The 20,778-nt window shown below is 42.4% G+C and overlaps 1 protein-coding gene and 1 non-coding gene across 2 annotated transcripts in view; both read left to right on the top strand.

The window, feature by feature from the left end:
• Positions 1 to 4,679: 4,679 nt before the first annotated feature.
• The window catches only part of cct6a (chaperonin containing TCP1, subunit 6A (zeta 1)), a 34,723-nt gene continuing 18,624 nt past the window's right edge, over positions 4,680 to 20,778 (top strand). The window contains exons 1-6 of the mRNA XM_059972927.1: positions 4,680 to 4,902; positions 5,067 to 5,130; positions 5,811 to 5,945; positions 8,536 to 8,709; positions 15,252 to 15,355; positions 19,774 to 19,884. Coding sequence (XP_059828910.1) covers positions 4,766 to 4,902; positions 5,067 to 5,130; positions 5,811 to 5,945; positions 8,536 to 8,709; positions 15,252 to 15,355; positions 19,774 to 19,884 — 725 coding nt within the window. The 5' untranslated portion in view covers positions 4,680 to 4,765. The remainder of the gene's footprint in view (positions 4,903 to 5,066; positions 5,131 to 5,810; positions 5,946 to 8,535; positions 8,710 to 15,251; positions 15,356 to 19,773; positions 19,885 to 20,778) is intronic.
• LOC132396227 (small nucleolar RNA SNORA15) lies at positions 12,626 to 12,753 on the top strand. Its single transcript, XR_009512917.1, has one exon. It is a non-coding gene; the product is annotated as a small nucleolar RNA SNORA15 (small nucleolar RNA).

Genomic DNA, 20,778 nt, shown 5'->3' with positions numbered 1-20,778 from the left:
CCTATCTCATTCCCTAACAGAAGATCCAACACTGCCCCTTCTCTAGTTGGTACCTCTATGTATTGCTGCAAAAAACTATCCTGCACACATTTTACAAACTACAAACCATCCATCCCTTTTACAGAATGGGCTTCCCAGTCTATGTGTGGCAAATTAAAATCTTCCACAATCACAACCTTTTGCTTACTACAAATATTTCCTATCTCCTTACAAATTTGCTACTCCAATTCTCACTCCCCATTAGGTGGTTTATAATACACCCCTATAAGTGTTACTACACCTTTCCCATTCCTCAATTCCATCCAAATAGTCTCCCTAGATGAGCCCTGTAATCTATCCTGGCAAAGCACCACTGTAATATTTTCTCGGACAAGCAATGCAAACACCTCCTCCTCTTGCCCCTCCAATTCTATCACACCTGAAGCAACGAAATCCAGGAATATTTAATTGCCAACCACACCCCTCCTGCAACCATGTTTCACTAATAGCTACAACATATTTCCAGGTATCCATCCATGCTCTAAACTGATCCACCTTTTTTACAATGCTCCGAGCATTAAAATAGATGCATTTAAGAAACTCTCCACCTCTTCCTCTCTGTTTATCCCTAACAATGCGATCAACTTTATTACCTTTTTCTTCCTTCTCCCCTACATCTTCGGTCTGAGTGCTCCCCTTCTCTATCACCTGCCTATCCTCCCTCACACACTGTCTACTAGCTTTCTCTATTTGTGAACTAATCTCCTCTCCCCTAGTCTCTTCAAATTGATTCTCACCCCCCAACCATTCCAGTTTAAAGTCTCCCCAGTAGCCTTAGCAAATCTCCCCACCAGGATATTGGTCCCCCTAGGATTCAAGTGTAACCCGTCCTTTTTGTATAGGTTACACCTGCCCCAAAAGAGGTCCCAATGATCCAGAAACTTGAATCCCTGCCCCCTGCTCCAATCCCAATCCCACGCATTTATCCTCCACCTCATTCCATTCCTACTCTCACTGTTGTGTGGAATAGGCAGTAATCCTGAGATTACTACCTTTGTGGTCCTTCTTCTCAACCGCCTTCCTAACTCCCAATATTCTCCTTTCAGGATCTCTTCCCTTTTCCTACCTATGTCATTGGTACCTATGTGTACCATGACCTCTGGCTCCTCACCCTCCCACTTCAGGATATCTTGGACGCGATCAGAAACATCCCGAATCCTGGCACCAGGGAGGCAAACTACCATCCGGGTCTCCTGATCGCGTCCACAGAATCGCCTGTCTGACCCCCTAACTATCGAGTCCCCTACTGCCTTCTTTTCCTTTCTCTACCCTTCTGAGCTACAGGGCCGGACTCTGTGCCAGAGGCATGGCCACTGTTGCTTTCCCCAGGTAGGCTGTCCCCCCCAACAGTACTCAAACAGGAGTATTTATTGTCAAGGGGTACAGCCGCTGGGGTACTCTCTAGTACCTGATTCTTCCCCTTCCCCCTCCTAACTGTGACCCACCTGTCTGCCTCCCGTGTCCCCGGTGTGACCACCTGCCTGTAACTCCTCTCTATCAACTCCTCACTCTCCCTGACCAGACGAAGGTCATCAAGCAGCTGCTCCAGTTCCCTAACACAGTCCTTTAGGAGCTGCAGCTCGGCGCACCTGGCGTAGATGAGGACTTCCGGGAGGCTAGAAGACTCCAAGACCTCCCACATCCGACACCGAGAACAACAAGCTGCCCTCACACTCATACTTCCCCTTTCCTCAAATAACAGGAAAAACTGAAACCTCAACCTACCTTGCCTTGCCCACTTCCACCTCAGCCTGTTGAGCCCAAGCCCTTAAGCCTTCACTCTACTCCTTGCTCATTCCGCTGCCCGCAAATGATGCTGCCCGCTGTGTCCTTTTTAAATCTTCCCTGCTTCACTGCCCACCGACACACGCCTATCCAGTCCAGCCTCTCTTAACTCTGACGAGAATAAGAAAAATTCAAGATGGCTCCCGCTGCACTCCCATTCTGATCCTTCGACTTCCTTCTCCAAAACAATCAATATGGACATTTTTTTTAGATAATTCACACAAAATGCTGGAGGAACTCAGCAGTTCAGGCAGCATCTATATAAATGAATAAACAGTCAGCATTTCCAGCTGAGGCCCTTCTTCAGGACTGGAAAAGACATCAGAATAAAAAGGTGGGGGAAGGGGAAGGAGGATAGCTGGGTGACATGTGAAGCTAGCTGGGAGGGAAAGGTAAAGGGCTAGGGAGGAGGGAATCTGATCGGAGAGGAGAGTGGACTATAGGAGAAAGGGACCCAGAGGGAAGTGATAGGCTGGTGAGAAAAAATAGGAGGCCAGAGTGGAGAATAAAAGAAGAGGTGAGGGGGAGGTAAGGAATTTTTTTACTGGAAGGAGAATTCAACATTCATGCCATCGGGTTGGAGGCAGACAGAATATAACACGTTGCTCTTCCACCCTGAGTGTGGCTTCATTGTGGCACAAGAGGAGCCATGGACCAATGTGTCCACAGGAATAGGAATTGTAATTGAAATGTTTGGCCACCGAGAAGTTCCGCTATTGGTGGATGGAATGGACAAATGGTGCCCAATTTACAATGTGTCTCACCAATGTAGAGGATGTCACATTGGGAGCACTGGACAGAATAGGCAACCTCAGCAGATTCACAGATGAAGTGTTGCCTCACCTGGAAGGACTGTTGGTGATCTCATGCTTTTGATGTCCTAACTTTCAATTCTCAGGCCCTGACTCTTTTTATTTTCACTATGGATGTCCAGTCTCTATACACTTATATCTTCCATCAAGAAGGCCTAAATCTATTTTTTCTCAATAAAAGAAGCATCCAGTTCCCCTCCACCACCACCCTCTTCCGTCTGGCAGATCTGTCCTCATCCTCTTTAATCTTTCCTTCAGCTCCTTCCACTTTTTTCAGACTCGAGGGGTAGCCATGTACCCCCGCATGGGCCCCAGCTATGCTGTCCATTTTGTTTGCTACAAAGAATAGTCTTCCATAGTAATGATCCCCAGCTCTTTCTCCGCTACATCGGTGCTGCTTCATGCACCCATGCTGAGCTTGACAATTTCATCAACTTCCACCCTGCCCTTAAATTCACTTTGCCCATTTCTGACACCTCCCTCCCCCTTAATCTTTCTCTCTCCATCTCTGGAGAGAAACTGTCGACCAATATCTTTTCTAAGCTTACCAATTCCCACGGTCATCTTGACCATACCTCATCCCACCCTGTCTCCTGCAAAGATGTTATTTGCTTTTCTCAGTTAGTTCATCTCCAGCATATCTATCCCCAGGTTGCAGCTTTCCTTTCCTCAGAGCCACCTCTGTCTGTGTAGATTTGCTCTGGGTGTTCCGGTTTCCTCCCACAGTTCAAAGACATAGGCTGGAAGGTTAATTGATCATTGTAAATTGTCGTGTTAAATATGGGGGGGGGCACAGCTCAAAGGACTGAAATTCTGTGCTGTATTTCAATAAATACATAAAAGTGAAAAGGAAACTGAGCAGGTCAGGTAAAGTGAAAGAAAAAACGAGCACGTTAGCTGACATTTCAGGTCAAGACCCTTCATTTGGAATAAGGGCAGTATGTCCAGAGAATGGTACAGCTGAAGAAAAGAAACCAGACAATGCTCAGCATTGATCTTAAGTTGCAGCAGAGATGGTAGAGAATGGTGGATAGATTAAGTAACTGAAATGGTTACCTGAAATTATTGAACTTGGTGTTGAGTTCCCGTGGACTAATAACTGGTAAAAAAAAACAGTATTAAGACCCTTGTGTTACATTAAAGTTCAATGGATTAGTGAAAGAGGCCAAATACAAGATAGTTCAGTTGAAGTCAGATGGAAATTAAAATAAGATGAAGATCACTCTTCTGAACTGCACAGTTTAAAAAAAAATCTATTTGGGTTTTCCAGTGTAGACAAAACCAAAATATTAAAAAAAATGATGGATTCTTGTCACTTGAAAAGCATTCAAGAAGCAATTCCACTTTAGGGATGAGCAATAAACATTGAAGGTATTTTCATAGTGAAGATAATTGCTATATGGCATTTGTATGATAAAAATACGTTCTGCCAAATTGCAGTCAGGCTGCAGATTGAAAATTATTATTTTCTATGCCTAGAACTAAAAGATGAAATCAATGGCAGCTCCAAACCCCCCATGACGAGGAAAGGAACATCATAAATGGGCGGGTTCAGCACCCATTCTTTTGGTGTGGTTATTGAAATGGGGTAAATTGGATTGAAACCTTTCCCCGCTAAACTCTGGACTGAGGAGAAATGGCAAATATGGAAGGGGTGGGGGGTGTACTGGGAGGGCAGAGGTAAAAGTGGGACGAGGATTATGATGGCAGATATTGTAACCCTGAAATAAAAGAGAGAATGCAGAAATAGCCGGCAGGTTAGGCACACCCCGCTAGGCCCTCCAACGCCGCTGCGCAGCAAACTTCCAGAATATTCGCTGAATCAGAGGCTAACGCGATCACCGACCTATCAGGATGCAGGCAGGATAATTGATAGAAACATTCACCATTTAAAAGCTGACTAAAGACAAACCAACCTATCAGCGTAATTAAGGCGGGATTTCCTCCAGCCTTCCTCTTTCTCCTCACCTACGGAAACTACAGCCTTGCGTCTGTGATTGACGTGTCGAGTGACCATTCAGAGAGGCACGCAGGCGCGCCTCAGCCAATGGTGGAGGTAGCGGCGGTTTGTGCCGTCAGTCGGGCCGGTGAGTGTGCACGGTGTTGGTGTGGGCTCCCTCGTGGTCGGCATGTCTGCTATTAAAGCGTTAAACCCCAAGGCCGAAGTGGCGAGGGCCCAGGCCGCTCTGGCTGTCAATATCAGTGCGGCGCGGGGACTGCAGGATGTGCTGAGGACCAACCTGGGGCCGAAAGGGACAATGAAAATGTGAGTATGGTAGCGGAGGCCGGCAGGGAGAGAGAGAGCGCTGGGGGAGGGGTGCCGGGCGTGACTCCCCCACCGAGCTGGCGAATTTCTATTGCCCCTCGTTCGGTCTGCTCATCCACTCGGTTCCCAGGATATCTGCTCATCTGTAACTTCTTGTTCCAAAGGCTAGTTTCTGGTGCTGGAGATATCAAGCTTACCAAGGATGGCAACGTACTGTTGCGTGAAATGGTAAGTTGGCTAAAATGAAATCAATAGAGAAAAGCTACGCATTGTTAACTGAAGTTGGTTTCTTCTCAACTGTAACATGTTTTATTGTTGTACATGACATGCAGTTGAATTGCTAGGATCCTGGGCTAAAATTGCTGTCTGCACGTGTGTGTGCGGTACACTTAAATTTTACCTGTAGCAGAATCTAATGAAAAATAGTGTGATCTGCTTTTTGGGCTAATTGAGCTGATGCTACTAAAGCAGGTCTGCTGTTGTTCTCAACCTTGAGCTAGTGCTGACCTGAGCCAGCGTGATCTCATTGTCCTGAATCGTTGAATACAGTGGTGAGGTTGGTCAGGGTGTTGTAGTACAGAGGTTTTAACTAACCCTAGAGTACCTCTGACAAGTTTTGGCTGAAGGCAATGATGGATGAACCTTTACTCATAGTTATGATTTTCTGTCCCAATTGAAATTGGTAATTCAGATCCCATATTGTCCTGCTTTATGTACTCAGTGACATATCTGTAGCTGATGCTGAAACTCAGCAAGTCTGGACTGCATGGAGCCTGGTGACTGATAGATTGCAACCCCACCACCACACCAAAAGTCTTGGACTCTCATAGTATGAGTTGACATAACTCAGATTTGGCTGCAAGGGCTCATAACTGAAGATATTCTTTAATATGCCAATTCTTTTACAGCAAATACAGCATCCAACAGCCTCTTTAATAGCTAAAGTGGCTACAGCTCAGGATGACATGACTGGTGATGGGACTACCTCCAATGTGCTGATTATTGGTGAGCTGTTGAAACAAGCTGATCTCTACATTTCAGAGGTATTACTGTTTAATATTCTGAATGTGAAGCAATCAACTGACTTCCATTTGTAGAACTCAGACTAGATGAGTGACTGAGGGGACATATCAGAGTGCTGGACAATGATGTTGGTCTTTGCTTGGAATAAAATGTACAGTTGGATTAAATTGTGAATGACATTGTGCCTGCAATCCTTGCTGCTCAGTCATATTTTACAGCACTTTTCTGATCATAAGTTTTGACAATAGGTAAATCAGTATCCTATAATTGCTGGATTCACTAATTATTAAAACCCGTTCACCAGGATCAGATTTGTTTATTTCCAAGGATGCATATTAATGATATTTCCCCTACCATTTAGGAAGTTAATGTGGATTTTGTTTCCCTTTGTAATTAAATTTCAGTCAGATACATTGTAATAAATGGGCTAGTGTAAGTTGATTTTTTACATTTTCAACATTTTTTCTGCCCCCCCCCCCCCCACTGTGCTTTAGCCCTCAACTCTTAAAAATGTTGATTCATTCATTATGGATATTGTTAGCTTTATGATTAATCTCAATTTAAAATTATGTTTGCATTTGTGAAGTATTTATGTTTCTATTTATTTTACTTCCTGTCCTAGCACACAATGCAATTTTTCTTTGTTTTGGCTCTTGCAGACCTAATTTTTAATAGATATTTTTCTTTCTCACCATTGATGAGTCTATAATCTGTTTATAAATAATGCAGCAGTAGCATAACCAAGCTAGCATATGAAGTGTGGTTAATTGTACCTATTTTCAAAGGAATAAGCCAGGGAAATCAGTTGGGTGTGTTTGCATAATTTATATTGTTAGACCACTCCTTGTTTTCCAACTCCATTCCTGAATAAGATTTAGATCCCTGCAGAATCTTTGCAGGACAGATGGAAGTCTGTTTGTAAGGCAGATCAGTACACCTTTGCTAAGATGGCGAGACTATATGTTTAATTTTACTGTTGAGTTCAAGGTTTTGTTGTATCTTGCTAAATTATTAATAAGAATTTCTTTGCATTAACATTTGTACCTGATATTTAGGTGGGTTGTTATGTACTGACTTCTCACATTTGAACAAAAATTGTTAAATGTACAAACACGAGGAAATCTGCAGATGCTGGAAATTCAAACAACACACACAAAATGCTGGTGGAACACAGCAGGCCAAGCAGCATCTATAAGGAGAAGCACACCTTTCCCTTCTCCCCCCCCCCCCCCCCCCCCATCTCTTCCCACCGATCTCCCCCCGGCGCTTATCCTTGTAAACGGAACAAGTGTTACACCTGCCCTTACACTTCCTCCCTCATCGCCATTCAGGGCCCCAGACAGTCCTTCCAGGTGAGGCGACACTTCACCTGTGAGTCGGCTGGTGTGGTATACTGCGTCCAGTGCTCCCAGTGTAGCCTTGTAAATATTGGTGAGACCCGATGCAGACTGGGAGACTGTTTCGTTGAATACCTACGCTCTGTCTGCCAGAGAAAGCAGGATTTCCCAGTGGCCACACATTTTAATTCCATGTCCCATTCCCATTCTGATATGTCTATCCATGGCCTCCTCTACTGTCAAGATGAAGCCACACTCAGGTTAGAGGAACAACACCTTATATACCGGCTGGGTAGCCTCCAACCTGATGGCATGAACATTGATTTCTCTAACTTCCGTTAATGCCCCTCCTCCCCTTCTTACCCCATTCCTGACGTATTTAGTTGTTTGTTTTTTCTCTCTCTCTCTCTCTGCCCATCACTCTGCCTGTTCTCCATCTCCCTTTGGTGCTCCCCTCCCCCCGCTGTCTCCCTAGCCCTCCCGTCCCATGATCTCTTCCCTTCTCCAGCTCTGTATCACTCTTGCCAATCACCTTTCCAGCTCTTAGCTTCATCTCACCCCTTCGGTCTTCTCCTATCATTTCGCATTTCCCCCTCCTACTTTCAAATCTCTTACTATCTTTCCTTTCAGTTAGCCCTGATGAAGGGTCTCGGCCCGAAATGTCGACAGTGCTTCTCCCTATAGATGCTGCCTGGCCTGCTGTGTTCCACCAGCATTTTGTGTGTATTCTTAAATGTACAGTATTTTAATATATTCTAATTTAAAAGTGTTAAGTGCCACCAAAAATGAATAACATGTAAGGTGTTGGATAGATGAGGTGTATTGCAGAGGAGTGGGGTTTGGAGTGAATTCAAGAGCTTGGGCTAGTAAAAGTAATTTAGAATTGAGCATGAAAATTGAGATCAACGTCTCAATTGAACGTACGTATAAATCTACAGCACATAGCCGACAATGTTGTGCCAACCATGTAACCTACTCTAGACACTCCTTTAGAATTTCCCTACCACATAGCCCTCTATTTATTCAAGCTCCATGTACCTATCTAAGAGTCTCTTAGAAGACCTGCCACTGTCACTGGCAGTGCATTCAATTCCACCACTCTTGTGCGTCATTCCAAGGAGAAAAGGCCAAGTTCACTCAACCTATTCTCGTAAGGCATTCTCTCCAATCCAGGCAACATCCTTGTAAATCTCCTCTGCACCCTCTCTATAGTATCAGCATCCTTCCTGTAGGGATGTGACAATGTACTTGGAATTTTTTTTTTGTTTTGCAGGGTTTGCATCCGAGAATTGTGACTGAAGGGTTTGAAGCAGCAAAAGAGAAGGCCCTGGAGGTATTGGATCAGGTGAAAGTATCCAGAGAGATGGATAGAGAGACCCTTGTCAATGTTGCCAGGACATCTTTACGCACAAAGGTCCACAGGGAATTGGCAGATGTCTTAACAGAGGTATTTGCACACTTACCACCTACCCCTTTTTAGAAACCTAGAAAGAAGCATAGAAAACCTACAGCACAATACAGGCCCTTCGGTCCACAAAGCTGTGCCGAACATGTCCTTGCCTTAGAATTCCTTGCCCTTTATTTTTCTAAGCTCCATGTACCTATCCGGAAGTCTCTTAAAAGACCCTATTGTTTCCGCCTCCACCACTGCTGCTGGCAGCCCATTCCACACACTCACCACTCTCTCCGTTTATTTAAAAAAATCATACCCCGACATCTCTGTATCTACTTCCAAGCACCTTAAAGCTATGCCCTCTCATGCTGGCCATTTCAGCCCTGGGGAAAAAGCCTCTGACTATCCACACGATCCTCTTGGACACCTCTGTCAAGTTACCTCTCATCCTCCATCGCTCCAAGGAGAAAAAGCCAAGTTCACTAAACCTACTCTCAATCCAGGCAAAACCTTGTAAATCTCCTAAGCACCTTTTCTATGGTTTCCACATCCTTCCTGTAGTGAGGCGACCAGAATTGAGCACAGTACTCTACAAGTGGGATCTGATCAGGGTCCTATATAGCTACAACATTACCTCTCAGCTCTTAAACTCAATCCCACAATTGATGAAGGCTAATGCACCATATGCATTCTTAACCATGGAGTCAGCCTGTGTAGCAGCTTTTGAGTATCTTATGGACTCGAACCCCCAAGATCCCTCTGATCCTCCACACTGCCAAGAGTCTTACCATTAACACTATATTCTGCCATCATATTTGACCTACCAAAATGAACCACATCACATCTATCTGGGTTGAATTCCATCTGGCGCTTCTCAGCCCAGGTTTGCATCCTATCAATGTCCCGCTGTAACCTCTGACAGCCCTCCACACTATCCACAACACCCCCAAACTTTGTGTCATCAGCAAATTTACTAACCCATCCCTCCACTTCCTCATCCAGATCATTTATATAAAAAAAATCATGAAGAGAAGGAGTCCCAGAACAGATCACTGAGGCACACTACTTGTCACCGGCCTCTGCTGAATATGACCTATCTAATCCACTCTTTGCCTTCTGTGGGCAAGCCAGTTCTGGATCCACAAAGCAATGTCCTCTTGGATCCCATGCCTCCCTACTTTCTCAATAAGCCTTGCATGGGGTACCTTATCAAATACTTTGCTGAAATCCATATACACTACATCTAATGCTCTTCCTTCATCAATGTGTTTAGTCACATCCTCAAAAAATTCAATCAGGCTTGTAAGGAATGACCTGCCTTTGACAAAGCCATGCTGACTATTCCTAATCATATTATGCCTCTCCAGATGTTCATAAATTGTTCAACGTCTTTTTCATCAGCTTACCAACCACTGAAGTAAGACTCACTAGTCTATAATTTCCTGGGCTATCCCTATTCCCTTTCTTGAATAAAGGAACAATATCTGCAACCTTCCAATCCTCTGAAACCTCTCCCGTCCTCATTGATGATGCAATGATCATTACCAGAGGCTCAGCTATCCCCTCCCCCGCCTCCCACAGTAGCCTGGGGTACAACCCGTACAGTCCCAGTGACTTATCCAACTTGATGCAGTCCACTGCAAGTCATCCCTACAATAGCCAAGATCCTTTTCCGTAGTGAGTGCTAAAGCAAAGTATTCATTAAGTATCTCCTCCGGTTCCATACAAACTTTTCCATGGTCACACTTGATTGATCCTTTTCTCTCGCGTCTTAATTTTGCTCTTCACATACTTGCAGATTGCCTTGGGTTTCTTCTTAATCCTGTCCGCCAAGGCCTTCACATGGCCCCTTCTGGATTTCCTAATTTCATTCTTAAGCTCCTTATAGTCTTCTAGGTACTCTATCATTACCTAGTTTTTTTGAACCTTTTGTAAGCTTCTTGACTAGATTTACAACAGCCTTTGTACACTGTGGTTCCTGACCCCTGCCATCCTCTCCCTGTCTCATTGGACCATATCTATGCAGAACCCCATGCAAATATCCCCTAAACATTTGCCACATTACTTCCATATGTTTTCCTGCAAACATCTGTTTCCAATTTATGCTTCCAGTTTCCTGCCTGATAGCCTCATATTTCCCCTTACTCTAATTAAACATTTACCTGTTCTGTTCCTATCACTATCTCCAAAATGCTCTCCCACTGAGACACCTGACCAGGTTCATTTCCCAAAACCACATCAAATACACCCTCTCCTCTAGTTGGCTACATACTGCTTCAGAAAACCTTCCTGAACACACCTAACAAACTCCACCCCATCTGAACCCCTTGCTCTAGGAAGATGCTAATCAATATTTGGGAAATTAAAATCTCTCACCACAACAACCCTGTTATTATTACTCCTTTCCAGAATCTGTCTCCCTATCTGGTCTTCGATATTCCTGTTACTATTGCGTAGTCTATATAAAAAAAAACACCCAGTAGAGTTATTGACCACTTCCTGTTCCTAACTTCCACCCATAGAGACTCCGTTGACAATCCCTCCATGACTTCCTCCATTTCTGCAGCTGTGACGCTATCTCTGATCAACAGTGCCATACCCCCATCTCTTTTGCCTCCTTCCCTGTCCTTTCTGAAACATCTCAAGCCTGGCACTTGAAGTAGCCATTCCTGCCCCTGCACCATCCAAGTCACTATAATGGCCACATCATGGCTCCCAAGTGCTGATCCACACTCTAAGCTCATTCACTTTATTCATAATACTCCTTACTTTAAAATAGACATCTCAAACCGGCAGTCCCTTCTCTATCACCTGCCTCTCCTCCCTCTCGCTGTTTCCAAGTTTTCTCTATTTGTGAGCCAACTTTCCTTTCCTCCGTCACTTCAATTCAGTTCCCACCCCCTCGCAATTCTAGTTTAAACTCTCCCCAATAGCCTTTGCAAACCTCCCCACCAGGATATTGGTCCCTCTCAGATACAAGTGCAATCCACCCTTTTTGTACAGGTCACACCTGCCTCAGAAGAGGTCCCAATGATCCAGGAATCTGAATTTCTGCCCCCTGCTCCAATCCCTCAGCCGCGCATTTATCCTCCGCATTATATTCCTATACTCACTGTCACGTGGCACGGGCAGTAATCCCGAGATTACTACCTTTGACATCCTGCTTCTCAATTTCCTTCCTATACTCCCTGTAGTCTGTTCTCAGGACCTCCTCCCTTTTCCTACCTATGTCATTGGTGCCAATATCTACCACGGTCTCTGGTGGTTCTCCTTCCTGCTTCAAGATATCGTGGATGTGATCAGAAACATCCTGGATCCTGGCACCTAGGAGGCAAACCACCAACAGTGTTTCTTTAATGCATCCACAGAATTGCCTATCTGATCCCCTAACTGTAGTCTCATCACTGCTGTCAACCTCTTCCTTTCCCTACTCTTTTGAGCTGCAGGGCCAGACTCTTGTCAGAAGCATGACCTCTGTTGCTTCCCCCAGGTAGGTTGTCTTCCCCCAACAGTACTCAAACAGGAGTACTTATTGTCAAGGGAGACAGCCACCGGGGTACTCTATTGCATCTGCTTCTTGCCCTTCCCTCTCCTGACTGTTACCCACTTCTCTGTCTCCCAAGGCCCTGGTGTGTCTACCTGCCTTTCACTTGTCTCTTATCACCTCCTCACTCTCTCTGACCCAGATTTTGTTCCCAGTTTTTAATTTTATTTTAATTTTCTGATCATTTAAATATTGGGAGCATCTAATTGTTTTACAACTTACATTGATTAATATTTCCAGTAGCTTTGTCAATTTAAAAATATTTGTTTTTGTATGTTTGGAAATCTTGCAGTCTTGGTACAGTTTTACACTTCGTAATTGTGCATTATATTTAAAGTATTACTACTGTTGAAAAGAGTTTTACCTTGATAAATTGTTTCAGTAGTTAACGGATACTAAGTAAACAACCAGATGTTAACTTGTAGTGCATGACTGAATTCTGCATTAGCTTTTTTATAGTTAAAGCAGTCAGACATCATGCTAAATTATCTTCACCTTGACATAAATTGCTGTTGTGTCCTGTCATAATGAGTATTCAAAAGGTGAGCACAAGATTTTACTGTTTTCACATTGTTTAATTCATGCATTTGGAATAATATACCAAGTCTGTAGTCAGTATGAAAATATGAACTGATTTACTGATTGCCCACAGTGTTGACAAGGCGTAATTTTATGATGGCTCATTTTTTGGATGTGGGTATTTTTACCAACAGTAGTTTTGTTATATCTTTCTGATTGCTTTGAGAAGGTGAGCTAAGACTTTCAGGCATGTGATCCTTTCAGTGAACGAATCCTTAGGAAAGTTGATGGTCAGGGAATTTAAGATCAAGGCCAAGCAACAAAGATTTAAATATGGATTTATTTATCACATACAGTCAAATGAATGCTTTGCGTTGACAACCAATGCGTCAAAAGGATGTGCAGGGGCAACCCACACATTCCAGCGTCAACATAGTTTGCCCACAACGCTCGGCAGAACACAACAAGCAAAACAAGCCTCTTTCCTTCCTCCCACACACACATGCAGACAGGTCTCCAGGCTTTTTCCATCTTTGGCTTCTGGACTAAAGATCAACCTTCAGACTTCAATCATCAGTATTCAGCCCTCCTGCTCGCATGATGTTTGTTCCCGAGATCAACCGACTTTGGACAGCTCTACATTCGTGATGTCCCTCATCACCTATTTACATCGCTGGCGTTTGAGTGGGGAGCAGAGGTCTGGACAATGGATGTCCATGTTGCTGGACTTCGGGATTGGAGTAGAGGCCTGACTAACTCCCCGCATCCCTTGTCCTTAAACCTAAGCTGATCTCCTAACAACCCTCTCTGTCCCCAAAGCTACCCCTATCAACTTAAATCATCCAAGTTTGAGTCTCAATCTCAACAGAGACTGCAGCTCCTTGCCATCTTGACTAGATTCTTATAAGCTTCCAGTTCACAAATGTTGGATTAAAGCATGGCTTGCCAGCATGCCTTCAGAATGTAGAACTGGGGGTGAGAGGGGAGGATGAAAGAAGCACCCAGGAAAACCCTGGTGGTCACTAGGGAGAACATCCAAATGCCACAAAAGCAAATAAGGTTGTCATAATGGTGAAGCTACTTGTTGCAGTTTTGGCTGGATGGTATGTTTTCTTTAAGTATCTTTGATCTGTGCCTCAGTCTGATGGTAATACTAGAGGCATAATACTGGGACTATATAAAATGGACTGCAGGGTGTAAAGGAGTACAGTTCTGCAGCTGCTGGTGCACAATACTCAGTCATGTTTGGATTCATCTTTCCATTAGCCATATTAAGATGAAGGGTTTCCTTACTGAAGTTCAAGTGCAGTGACTAGTGTATATGTAGAGGTGGGTTTTTTTATACATTGGGTTAATTGAGCTTGGTTTCACTATTTATGATTAGTCATCTGCTCTTGGTTCAATGTGGCAGTTTTATCATTCAGCATTTGGATAGTGATGGTGCTGCCATGGACAACAGATATTAAAGCTCCACCTCGAGCATATTGTGTATTCCTGCTGTAGTACTTCCCCACCCCACCCCAAGTATTTTTAAAAGGCTTATTGAGGCCTTTTAGTGAAGGCTTTCCCTGGTCATGTTCGTCTTGATGGGTCAGTGTTAAGGACTTGCAGAGATACTTTTTTCTTCAAATTATTCCACTTGCTGCTACTCCATTCATGGTGTTTTGCAAATAACATCCAGGAATTATGGTGGACTTGAGATATTGGCAGTAGATGTGACTTAGTTGTTGCATATGATGGAGTAAGGGGATAGGTAAATAAGGGTATAGATTAAAAGACAATGATTAGCTAGTGATAGGTACCTTATGCTTGTTACTGTTGCTGGATAGCCAAAAAAAACCTTACCCAGCAACAAGTGACTTACCAGACGTTATTCCCTAATAGTGTAATAATTCCAAATAAGGAATTGTCTGGTCAGACAAAGCATTTTGAGGTATGATATAACTAAATATGGATAAGATAGCCGGGGGTGGGGTGGGGGGAGTAGAACGTTTGAGAGTAGGGAGAGGTGTCAGCATGAGGAACTAATGTTATATTCAGGCTAGCTTTGGCAGAAAATAATTATAACTAACCAATGATGATTTTACATCTAATCGTAACTCAGCATGTGATCAAAACTATTTTAAAAGTGTATTAACTCAAGTAATTATAATATTTCCTGTAATGATAAAAATTGTGAAGAATTGTGCTTCGGGAGGCAGGGCAGTGTCCAGACTGTCTCTTGGGGAGATCAGTCTGTAACTTCCCCCATAGCATGCTATGAATAAAGAGTAAAAGTTTTATTGTTTGTTCTATGGTCTTATTGTGTCCTTGGTACTTGCGCTTTGCATCGGGTCGATCCATCTTTGACAAAAAGCTCAATTGTGAGTCATCTATTGTAATTATGACACTGATCCCCAATTGTTTGAGAATGACTTTGCCAGGATAACTATCTGTAAGTAATTGCCAAGGTGGGCTAATATCTAATCTACTTGGGTAAATTCGTAGTTTACTAGATTTGTTTTTATTGCATCAGTGTTTTAATCATTTATAGGCTGTGGTGGATGCTGTTCTGGCGGTGAGGAAACAAGACGAGCCCATTGACCTCTTCATGGTTGAAGTTATGGAAATGAAGCACAAAACTGAGAGTGATACAAGGTGAGCATGAGCCATAGTGGATGTGTGTCATCTTACTAGTTGGTATTAAATTACTAATGAGTTAATAATAGCGTGATTTTTAAATTTTAATTAAATGATTATTTTAAAATTCAAAACTGAGTTTGAACATAAATTTTGAGGTATATGAACTGGCACTGTTAGTTGTAATGTTACTTCGGAGCTGTGTTTTAAAGAGAACCTTCCATTATACGTGGAGGCACAACTGTAGATGCTGCAATCTGGAGCAGAAAGCATTCTGCTGGTGGAACTCAAATGAGCTGAGCTGCATTTGTATGAGGAAAGGGGTGGTTTTGATGCCGAATTTCAAACTAAAAAAGTTGACAGTACTCTTCCACCCTGTAGATGCTGCTTGTCAATGCTGAGTTCTTGTTTTAGTACACTTCTTCCAAGTTACACTGTTGTGAGTTTGTCTTAACAGAAGAAAGTAATACACAAAACAGTTATAAAGCAAGAACGGTAAATTTAAGGCATATTGAAATTTATGTCAATAATTCTCAAATTGGTGTTTTTTTTTCTTATTGAAAAATCACTGGAGCAAGTAGTGTAGTATGGTTGACTCAAGGTCATAATGTGATGTGTACAGTTCTTTCACGTGGCTGTGGTAATACCATGCAGCAATCATGTTCATTGGTGCAGGCTTTTGAGCTGATAGCTTTACTTGTCATAAATTGGATTAAGTTCATAGATTGCACAGTACAAGGGACAATGGCCTTACAAAGAATTGAATGGTTACACATGTTTATTGTGAGTATTTCAATTGATTTTGTATCAAACCGGAGTAAAAAGAGAGGAAGAGGCTTCTGAAGTGTATTGAAAATTCTTAGTCCAGTATATTTTTTGGAAATTTTCTAGACCAAGTATGTTCCCACAGGATAAAAAAAATTATACCAGTGTTCCTTCGATTATGCTTTCAAGATGATGCATTTCATTATATGTCTTGATGTACACAAGACAAATAAAGCTAGTCTTTTGAGTATCTCTTTATTTCTCTTCCACTCTTAAAATTTGTAGCTTTTTAAGTAAGACCATAAGATATAGGAGCAGAAGTAGGCCATTTATCCCAACTCCCCTGCCTTCTCCCCATACCCTTTGATGACCTGGCTGTTCAAGAACCTATCTATCTCTGCCTTAAATGCACCCAATGACTTGGCCTCCACAGCTGCTCATGGCAACAAATTCCACAGAAATTCCATCCTTCTATTAAAGTAATTTTTCTGCATCTCTGTCCTAAATGGATGCCCTTCAATCCTGAAGTCATACCCTCTTGTCCTGGACTTCCCTACCATGCGAAATAACTTCGCCAAATCTAATCTGTTCAGGCTTTTTAACTTTTAGAATGTTTCTGAGATTCCCCCCCCCCCCCCCCCCTTGTTCTTCTGAACTCCAGAGAATACAGCCCAAGAGCTGCCAGACTTTCCTCATATGGTAACTTTCATTCCTGGAATCATTCTTCAAAGTCTGAACCCTCTCCAATGTCCTTATTTTTTTCCTAAAATAAGGAGCCCAAAACTGCTCACAATACTCCACAAAGTATGATCTCACAAGTGCCTTATAGAGCCTCAATGTCACATCCCTGCTTTTATGTTCTATACCTCTAGAAATGAATGCAGATATTGCATTTGCCTTCACCGCTGACTCAACCTGGAGGTTAACCTTAAGGGTATCCTGTACAAGGACTCCCAAGACCCTTTGAATCTCTGTATTTTGAATTCTCTTCATATCTTGCCCATTTATTTCTTCCACCAAAGTGAGTGACCATACACATTCCAACATTGTATTTCATTTGCTACTTCTTTGCCCATTTCCCTACACTATCCAAGTTCTCTGCAGGCTCTCTGTTTCCTCAACACTACCTGCTGCTCCATCTACCTTTGTATCATCAGCAAATTTAACAACTAATCTATTAATCCCATAGTCCAAATCATTGACGTACATTGTAAAAAGTAGTGGTCCCAAAACCGACCCCTGTGGAACTCCACTAGTAACTGGCAGCCAGCCAGAATAGGATCCCTTTTTTCCCCCACTCTGTGCTTGCTGCCGATCAGCCAGTGATCCACCCACACTGGTAACTTCCCTGATATTCCATGGGCTCTTATCTTGCTAAGCAGCCTCCCTTGTGGCACCTTGTCATGTAACTACAAGGTTAATGGCAGAATTCCTAATAGTTTGTAGGAACAAAGGGCTTATGGGGTCCATATCTATAGATCCCTCAAAAGTTCAGGGCATGTTGAGAAGGGTGGTTAAGAAGACATATGGTCTTTAGACCTTCATTAATCGGGGGACTGAGTCCAAGAGCCGCAAGGTAATGTTGCAGCTCTATCAAACTCTAGACCATACTTGGGATATTATGTTCAGTTCTGATTGCTTCATTATAGGAGGGATTTGGATGTACCGTTGGCCCTCCTTATCCGCAGGGGGTTGTTTCTAGGACACCCCTGCAGATACCAAAATCTGCGGATGCTCAAGTCCCTTATTTAATATGTATAAGTGCGGTGGTCATTAGGACCCAGCGGAACCCCGGACTTAACATGTTTCCATGCGGTGGACATTAGGACCTGGTAGTGCGGCTCTGAATCCACAGTGTTTCTGTTCACAAAAATAATCACAATCGCAATTGAAAATAAGGTGGAAGTAATAAACCGATCGGAAAGAGGTGAGACGCCATCGGTCATTGGAAAAGTGTTAGGCTACAATCGGTCAATGATCGGAACAATTTTAATGGAGCACGTGAAAGGCCCTGCCCCGATGAAAGTAACGATTATTACTAAGCAAGGTAGTGGTTTAATTATCGAAATACATATGTTTCTTAAGTGTTTTATATGTGTAGAAAGGTAAAATATGTACGATATACTAAGAAAACGTTTGACTAACTGACGCTAAATAATATTGGATGTTCAAACAACAACACACACAAAATGCTGGTGGAACACAGCAGGCATCCTGATGAAGGGTCTCGGCCTGAAACGTCGACAGTGTTTCTCCCTATAGATGCTGCCTGGCTTGCTGTGTTCCACCAGCATTTTGTGTGTGTCGTTGTTTGAATTTCCAGCATCTGCAGATTTCCTCGTGTTTCCTTGATAATACTGGATGTACCTGTTCCGACTTAAAGATGGGCTCGGGAATGGAACTCATTCATAACCCGGGGACTGCCTGTATTTTTAAGTCATTTCTAGATTACTTATAATACCCAATACAATGTAAATGCTATGTAAATAGTTGTTATACTGTATTGTTTAGGGAATAATGACAAGAAAAAGTAGTCTGTACATGCTCAAGCAACGAGTGCTGGAGAGAGAACTTCCGGGTTTTCCCGATCCGCGGTTGGTTGAATCCGCAGATAAGGAGGGCTGACTGTATAGGAGATTTACCAGGATGCTGTCTGGATAGAGGGCATAGGTTGAGGCTGGTAGGACTTTCTCTTTGGAGCAAAGGAGGGTGAGAGGTGACTTGAGAGATTTATAAGATGAGACGCATAGATTGAGTTGTACAACCAGCGACTTTTTCCCAGGGTGGAAATGACTCATACAAACTTTTTAATGTGTTTGGAGAAAAGTACTAAAGGATGTTGGAAGTAGATTTTTTTGTTAGTGGTAGGTGCATGGAATATGCTGCCAGAGGTGGTGTACAGGCAGATGTATTCAGGACTTTTAATAGACTTGCAAATGAAATAAAAATTGAGAGCTCTATGAAGGGTTTATTTGATCTTGGAGTAGGTTAAAGGGTTGGCACAACATTGTGGACCAAAAAGCCTGTACTGTGCCACACTGCTCTATGTAATCTTGGAATATTTGGTAATAAAATGTAAGACCTTGTGCGTATCATTGTGTTATAGATAACTTGCCAATTATTTGCCCATTCAGCAAATTTACCACAGCCCTCCTGTAATTTGTTGGAGTCTTGCTGTCTTATCCAGTTATGGTTCCAATGTAAGGTTGGAAATGCGTTTTCCTTCAATAACAAATTCAAATTAGCAATTGGCACAGACATTATTGCGGAACACTATTTCTCTTAATGTCATTCTCTGGGCATTGAAGCCATATCCATTCTGCTATTTCCTAACCCTGCATTCTCTGATCTTTCATTACTGTATTATGGGAAATCGGAGAACTTAGACATTTTTCATCTCCGTTTAAACTGTGATCTGATACCTTCAGGGCTTCATGCTATACTGACTGATTATTGGAAGCTATTTTATAATGTCTTAATACACTTAATTCATTTTTATTTAGACTGTACACAGTTGCAAAATTACTAGTGAACTGGTTAAGTTGGAAGTGAATGTATGAATAAGAGGCTCAATGAGCAATATGCCTATTCATCAAAAATTTCGAAACATTTGGATATTGTACTGCATTTTACCCCTTGCTAAATTGGTGGATAATTTATTTCTTTTTCAGCTTTGTGAGAGGAATAGTATTGGACCATGGTGCTCGTCACCCAGACATGAAGAAAAGAGTGGAAAATGCGTACATTCTTACCTGCAGTGTTTCACTGGAATATGAAAAGACGTATGTGAACTTTTTTTTCCTGAAGTTAGTTTGAATTATAGCCTTGAAAATTTGTAAAGAAGCAATTTTCCTGACTGCAATTGAATTTTGATTTGGGACATCGAGTCTTGAAATTTAACTGAAATGATGAAATGCTTTTCCAGGAGTTGGGTAAAAGCAAAGATTTGGAAATGTTCAGGTTATTTTTAAAGATGCATTGGCAAGTCAGATTGGTAAAAGGCTTATAGGAAGGTCTTGAGAATTTGAGACAAAAGTAACAAAAAATTTAAATCTCTGAAATACTCATTAGACCTTGTACTTTCTCATCTCGAACTCTGAGGATGTGAAGGCATTAGAGAAATGGAGGTTTATTAGAATGGTGACAAGGACAAGGGGTATTTATGTCGAGAGTTGGGTTGGGAACGATCTTGAGTACTCCAAATTAAAGAGATTTCCAGTAACTGATGGGTTGGCTGCTACAGTAATTTTGCTGAAATTACATATTTATGGGGCTTACTGGAAAAAATTGTCTTAACTTCTAGTGGTTTTTCTGCAAGCTTGGCATGATCAAATGGCTGTGTTCAAAGTGAACCAGGGCTTTTTGATCACAATAACAATGCAATGCAGATTTGATTTTATTCATTTCCATTTGTCTTTTAATTCCATCACAGTAACAGATTAAATGAGATATCCAGGAAAATAAGTAAGTCCTCCACCAAGTAATTACTGGCTAGTCTATCAAACACTGGTGCTGAGCAAATCTTTAGTGAAAAGTTAAATCACTGACAGCAATCAAGGACAGCGTTAATCTGAGTGAATTTAGAGGTTTTGAGGATTTAGTGTTAATGCATTTCATGTTGACTGCATGGATTTTAATAATTTGAGGGAAATTGCTCAGCATGATCACTTTTTAAA

The sequence above is a fragment of the Hypanus sabinus genome, chromosome 6 (assembly GCF_030144855.1).
Source record: "Hypanus sabinus isolate sHypSab1 chromosome 6, sHypSab1.hap1, whole genome shotgun sequence".
In the NCBI taxonomy this organism is placed as follows: domain Eukaryota; kingdom Metazoa; phylum Chordata; class Chondrichthyes; order Myliobatiformes; family Dasyatidae; genus Hypanus; species Hypanus sabinus.
Note: the sequence above shows the minus strand (reverse complement) of the source record. Positions and strands in the feature narration are given on the sequence as shown.